This window comes from Dunckerocampus dactyliophorus, chromosome 3, assembly GCF_027744805.1.
Source record: "Dunckerocampus dactyliophorus isolate RoL2022-P2 chromosome 3, RoL_Ddac_1.1, whole genome shotgun sequence".
Classification (NCBI taxonomy): Eukaryota; Metazoa; Chordata; class Actinopteri; order Syngnathiformes; family Syngnathidae; genus Dunckerocampus; species Dunckerocampus dactyliophorus.
Genome location: NC_072821.1, coordinates 35,580,099 through 35,586,750, shown reverse-complemented (window position 1 = coordinate 35,586,750; position 6,652 = coordinate 35,580,099). Strand labels below are relative to the sequence as shown.

General features: G+C 42.8%; 1 protein-coding gene across 1 annotated transcript; it reads left to right on the top strand.

Moving 5' to 3' along the window:
- Nucleotides 1–528: 528 nt before the first annotated feature.
- On the top strand, nucleotides 529–6,652 carry LOC129179155 (zinc finger and SCAN domain-containing protein 2-like). The gene is made up of 5 exons (XM_054772033.1): nucleotides 529–652; nucleotides 756–1,085; nucleotides 1,852–2,713; nucleotides 4,450–4,718; nucleotides 5,561–6,652. The coding sequence occupies exons 2-5, from the start codon at nucleotides 893–895 to the stop codon at nucleotides 6,442–6,444; spliced, it is 2,208 nt and encodes a 735-aa protein (XP_054628008.1). The 5' UTR covers nucleotides 529–652; nucleotides 756–892; the 3' UTR covers nucleotides 6,445–6,652.

Sequence of the window (6,652 nt, the reverse complement as noted above, 5' to 3'; positions counted from 1 at the left end):
AGTTTACAGATAGACTGTGGATGTTTGCGACTACACAGAGAGAGCAGAGCACTGGGGGTATAAATTACTTGGTGTTCAACCGTAACTAAAGTCGTGTAGCGCAATAGATTATCAGGTCAAACGGGCACAGTGAAGCCTGTGGCCAAAAAAGAAAACGTTAAATAAACCAACTTTGTAGCATCGTATCCTATGATGTTTCTGACCGCTTTTGGATCTACTGAATGAACGAATCAAAGTCTTTTCATCACACACTTTGCTATGTTTGCGGAAAAACAAATAACTAACCACCCGCTTGTTACCGAAATAATAATAAACATGAATTTATTATTTTTTTCCCAAATAGTTCAACTTCCTTCTTAAGTGGTGTTTGTAAATTTTATTCTGTCACTGTCACTCTATTTTGTTTTGTTTGTTTTATTATGACTTAAAAAAGTTACTTATTTAATATCTAAACTCTGTGTTACTAAACTGCCTCGGGCCACACTTTGGACACTCCTGTTCTAACAACAAGTTGTATCATTGTGAGTACGAAGTAGTCATGGTACTATGTGGTAACCAAGTGTTTCCGGTAGATGGCAATATTTTACCGTCTTTATTCTTCCCATTGTGACCTCCATCGTGGAAGCAAAAGCGACGACATAGCGTCAGCAAGGTAACTTCATTTTTGCTGGTAATGCAGCACCGTTCGCTGCTTTGCACGGATTCCTGTCCATTATTTATGTCGCATGACTGAACAAACATTCCTCTCGTTTCAGATCGATTCGCCTGCGTGCACTTTGAAGCTTCTCACGCTAGCTTAGCTTGCTAGCTGCTAACAAAGACACGCGGAAGTTATCAAAGCATCGCTAAGCAGAGATCAAGTGCGAGTGTGAAGTATTGTTTTTGTGCGAAAATGTGTAAAGTACAAATGCTGAGAGCTCTGCTCAATCAGCGGCTAACTGCGGCCGTTGAGGAAATATTTGGACTGTTTGAAGTCATGATAGCAGAGTACGAGGGGGAACTTTCTCGAACAAAAGAGGAGAACGAGCGACAACGTCAAATGCTGGACGCCATTTTCAAGCCAGAGGATGAATTACAAAGAGCAGGTATGTTTCTGCCTTCATCCCACACGTTTGGTGGACTTTTTAATTTTACTGTTTATTAAAAAAAACTACCAGGCCCCAGGCCTCGCATAAACTGAAGCTAAGCAGCACTGCGCATGCGTACAGTTGTCGCCATTTTGGAACGGTATCGACGCTTGGTGACCAATCTGAAACGGTAATAGAAGTATTACGGCAAGTCCACTTGGACAAACTGTATGGTCGTAAAGACAGATGGTAAATACTTGTCTTTTGAAAAAATGTTCAATACTATGTTTGTTTCGGAGAATAGAGCTGGATAGATATATTCCCATCAGGTCTTTATTCCCTCTTCAAACAAACACAAACAGTGATGAAAGAGTCAAATGACTTAATCCCAGAAGGAAATTACACGATCACATTAATTTCACCTCCAGTAAAATGTGGACAATAAAGATGCGCTAGGCTATAGTGCTAAGAAGTAATAGTGGGCACTATATGCAGAGCAAAAGCGATTATAATGTTAAAACACGTGTCTTAACGGTATGGAGTAACCATAAAAGCAAAGTTTAAACGTGTACATTGGAGTACAGTAAATATTTTCCCAACATGGAGGCTGATGTGCATATAGGCAGTATGGATTTGTAGCCCAATGATGTAATGAAATAGAAAGTGTGGAGTGGTAGAAGAACCCTGTTGCAGCTTCGGTGTGCCCTTCTGCCAGATGTGATTCATATTTAGAGCCACAGTAAGATGTTAACATGTAGCTTGACTTTCTTCTCGTGTCCTGCAGATGTCGGTGAAGATGATATTCCCCCTGAGCAGCAACAGCAGCAGTGGAGCTCCAGGGTGCAGCAGGAGGAGCTCCAGCCCCCCCGCATTAAAGAGGAAGAAGTGGAGCTAGAGCCCAGCCACATTGAAGATGAAGAGATGGAGCCAGAGCCCACCCACAGTGAAGTGTGGACTCTGGAGGAGGGTGATTTCACCAAGTTCCCGGTGGTCCGTGTCATTGTAAACACTGACGATGACGAAGACAAAGGTCAAAGTGAGGAAAAGAGAGGAGTGGAGCCTCAAAGCAGCAGCTCAACTCAACACATGAAAACAGAAGCAGATGGAGACCGCTGTGGAGGATCACAAGGAGACGTAGCACCACCGTCAGATAGCGAGGACGCATCATACTCTCCTGATACCGATGATGAAGACTCAAAAGCTGATAAGACATGTCACACTGACAGCAAAAGCTTGAAATGTCCTGTGTGCAACAAAACCTTTACCTACGGCAGTTACCTGACGCGACACATGAGGAAACACACGGGGGAGCAACCATACATCTGCTCGGTTTGTGGGAAAGGATTCTCAGAAAAGGGGAACTTGATGAAACACTCGAGAACGCACACCGGAGAGAAACCGTTTTCCTGCACAATCTGCAACAAAAGCTTCCGAGAGCCGTCGACGTTGAACAAACACAAGAGAACACACACGGGAGAAAAACCTTTCACGTGCTCGTTTTGCGGCAAAAAGTTCTCGCAGAGTGAGCACATGAAAATACACACAAGAAGGCACACCGGAGAAAAGCCGTACACATGCACAATCTGCAACAAAAGTTTTATTGACTGCTCGACGATGGTTCGGCACATGAGAACACACACGACGCAGTAACATTAAACGTGTACACATAAGACGTGTCCGACAACACACAAGAAGCGTTCCATTGCAGTGTGTGTGGTGAAAGATTCTCCTACAAGTACCATCTTAACGCAAGCGTGCTGGTGAGAACAGCAGCAGCAAATGAAGCCGTGTGACTTTATTAGCTTTGCCGAACGACGTCAGTCAGTCTGAGGACAACATGGATGCCGATGTGCTTTTATTGTACATAAGTTGTCATGTATAACACGTAGATGATATCTCCTGTCACTAAATGAGCACACCTTTCTTCTAGACTAGAGACAAGTGTCAGATATACACCACAATAAACAACGGACGTGTTGATTAAATGGCCTCACCGATGTGATCTATGTATTGTCCTATTTCCGTCTCATAGGAGCCATTTTCTAATTTTCTCCAAAGGTCAGCAAGTCCTGCAAAGTTTCTGTGGTTTGGGGGGTGAAGAGGCACACAAAAGTAACACAAAGGTATCGCCTATCCTAACATCTGCAGTGGAACAATTTTTCAGTTACAAAAGCATCCTTGAGCAACATAATGCTTCCTTAAAAGATAACTGCATTTTTAAAAATATTTTTCCCCATCATCCACAATCTTATGTCAGACATGAACACACATTCTCTTTTCTGTGCGTTCTAAAGATCTAAAAAAAAAAGATGAGCAAAGAATGCACGTAATGGGACGCACCTATTTGCCTATAAAGCCTTCTGAAAAAAGCGCCATCAACGCTCCTATTACATAATGTGACAACATTGTTATAATTATTAACATTGTAACGCCAAAGAACTACGTTACTGCCCTAGTGACACCTCGCCACACCACACCATCGCTCACAATGCCTTGGGCCATTAGCGAAAGATAACACTACATATTGGAGCTGTCGCCACTGCTGCTTTGTTTTTGAGTTTGGAAAAGTTCACGCTAGGTGGAGCGTTCCTTTCTATGTTGCTATGTGAAGCCAATGCGGCCAGGAAGGAAGTTCCGCTAATGCTTAAAATGACCAAAATATGGTAAAATACTGTGTCACATGTTATCATGAATGTGCCTGATACTACATACTCATGGCATGGATATAAAACCTTGTTGGAGGTGTGTTAATAGGGGGCTTTTTAGGTGAAATAGGTGTATGCATTAATTAGCTGCTTCTTTTTTTTAGCTATTTATATCTTTAGAATGCACAGAAAGAGAAGGACACGTCTTCGAGTTTCCCATACGGATTGTGGATGATGGGCAAAATTCCATAAAAAGTGCAGTTTTCCTTGAAGTCTAAATCATAGGATAACAAGTAGAGGTTCTGGTAGATATGATACATACTTTAAAAAAAAGTTTTCCCCCAGTGGCGATACACTTCCGGTTTCACTTTCTCCATCTTTCAGGACGGCACATCCATGTAACATTAAACCTATATCAAAATTAGACTTCAAAATGACGTTTTCCACTAACTGACTGAGCGATATAACCTCAAACGGTTCTCCAAATTTGAACGTCGCTTCTAGTGTTCCAAGTGAACGTAGTCACGCACCGGTGACGTTTGCAGCGTCATACGTCATCAGTCACGTGCTTGACGGACCGTGACACGCCCGATGAAACCACAGACACACATACACACAAAAGCAAGCAGAGGTAGAATGTCGCCATATTTTAATGTAGCTTTCTTGCAACGGCGAAACCGCAATTAATTCCTAGTCTCTGTGAACTTTTAAGCTTCTCCGGCTAGCTGCTAACACAGACACGCGGAAGTAATCGACACATCGGCCAAGCAGAGAGCAAGTGTGAGTGTGAAGTGTTGTTATTGTGTGAAAATGTGTAAAGTCCAAATGCTGAGAGCTTTGGTCAATCAGCGACTGACTGCGGCTGTTGAAGAAATATTTGTAGTGTTGGAAAGAACGATAGCAGAGTACGAGGAGGAACTTTCTCGAACAAAAGAGGAGAACGAGCGACAACGTCAACTACTGGACGCTGTTTTCAAGAAGCACCAAGTTCTGTTTTCATTTGCAGGTTTGTTTCATTCGTTTGCTGTCCATGTAAGCATCCTCCAGTTTAACGTACAGCAACAAGAGGTGATCGATGTTGACTTTTGTACGGATATAAAATAAACTGATTAGGGTTGTGAGCAATAAACCGATTTGACAAGCGACAGATACGGCTGCATCGGTAGCAGCCCCCTTGATCCATAGGAATCAGCCATAAATCCTTAGATGAATGGATTGTAGAGAGACATGCACTGGGTATTGCAAGACTATCAACCGGTTAACAGCCCGTCTTTTCCACAACGCAAGAGGCTGCATGCTCCGTAGCTTAGCATGACTGAAGACGAGAATGGAAGTAAATGATAGCAATGCGTACATTATATTGTTTTTACACTGTATCGAATCGTTCTGTTTTTAAAATATATTGTATCGTAACCCATGTATCTACTGTAGGTGTGTATCGAATCGGCAATCCAGAAGTGGGCGCTGTCTCACAAGTCAATGCACATTTTCCGCAACCAACGTCTTTGACAAGATGTTGTGTATCGGCATGTGTTATGCCCGTGATTGTTTCTTAATGTGTAAAACCCAATTTAAAATGTGTTTAATAATTGTAAGAGGGTTTAGAGTGACAGGATGATTCATGAGATGTATTCCATTGTAACCTTCATGTTCTAATAAACTAAACTAAACAGTATCAAAAATAGGAATTTTCAGAATTTTCATTTTTATACATGTCCATTATTCCCATATTTCGCCATCCGTATTTCCAACCTACCGTATTCCTTGTCAATAAGGCTGAACTCCTGTTTTTTTAAGAATGAAGCTTCATTAGATGGAATGTGTGGTTTTTCTTCTTGCGTCCTGCAGATGTCAGTGAAGATCATCTCCCTGTGCAGCAGGAGTGGAGCTCCAGGGAGGAACAGGAGGAGCCAGAGCCCGCCTACATTAAAGAGGAAGAGGGGGATCCACAGCTCCTGCACATTAAAGAGGAAGGGGAAGAGCTAGAACTCCCCCACATTAAAGAGGAAGAGCTAGAGCTCCCCCACATTAAAGAGGAAGAGGAGGAACATGGCCTCAGTCAAGAGGGAGAGACAGAAGCTGATGGAGACCACAGTGGAGGATCACAAGCAGACAACCTCTTAGCTCCACTATCAGATAGTGACGACACAACGTCACACTCTCCTGACACTGATGATGAAGACTCGAAAGCTGATATAACATGTCACACTGACAACACACGCTTTAAATGCTCTCAATGTGATAAAACCTTTGGCAAAAGGGGAGCTCTTAAAACACACATCAGATATCACACGGGAGAGAGACCCTACGTATGTTCAGTGTGCGGTAAAGCATTCACTATAAAAGGACATTTGAGCAGACACGGAAGAACGCACAGTGGGGAGAAACCACATTCCTGCTCAGTTTGCAAGACAAGTTTCAGCGCTCGATCAGCGTTGGTTCAACACATGAGGACGCACACTGGAGAGAAACCTCACACCTGCTTGATCTGTGGTGAAAAATTTTCTCAGAAGGGAAATTTGAGCAGACACACAAGAACACACAGTCAGGACGGTGTTTTTAGCTGCTCCATTTGTGGGAAAAGCTTCTCTCAAAAAGGATATCTGAAGATACACACGAGAACACACACGGGAGAAAAGCCATATTCCTGCTCATTCTGCGACGCAACTTTTAGTGTCCGTTCAGTGTTGGCCAAGCATGTTAGAAGAAGACACACTAGTAGCGTAAAGTGAGTAGTAGTTTACCTTCCTGAAATGTGAAGGATATACACACTTTAGGAGATACTGTCTTAAGCCAGCTGAGATGGTCACTGGCAGCTGGAGCCTGTCAAACAGGACAAGTGGTGGAAAATGGGTGGATGAAGATTTATATTGTAGCGCTTGATCATTCCCACAATGCTGACGCAGTACACAATAAAAGTGACAGGAAGTGTCTCTTGCA

Coding starts and splice junctions, on each gene's coding strand:
- LOC129179155 (XM_054772033.1), top strand. CDS start 893: ATGTGTAAAGTACAAATGCTGAGAGCTCTGCTCAATCAGCGGCTAACT. Junction 1,086..1,851: donor GGATGAATTACAAAGAGCAG/GTATGTTTCTGC, acceptor CGTGTCCTGCAG/ATGTCGGTGAAGATGATATT. Junction 4,719..5,560: donor AGTTCTGTTTTCATTTGCAG/GTTTGTTTCATT, acceptor TGCGTCCTGCAG/ATGTCAGTGAAGATCATCTC.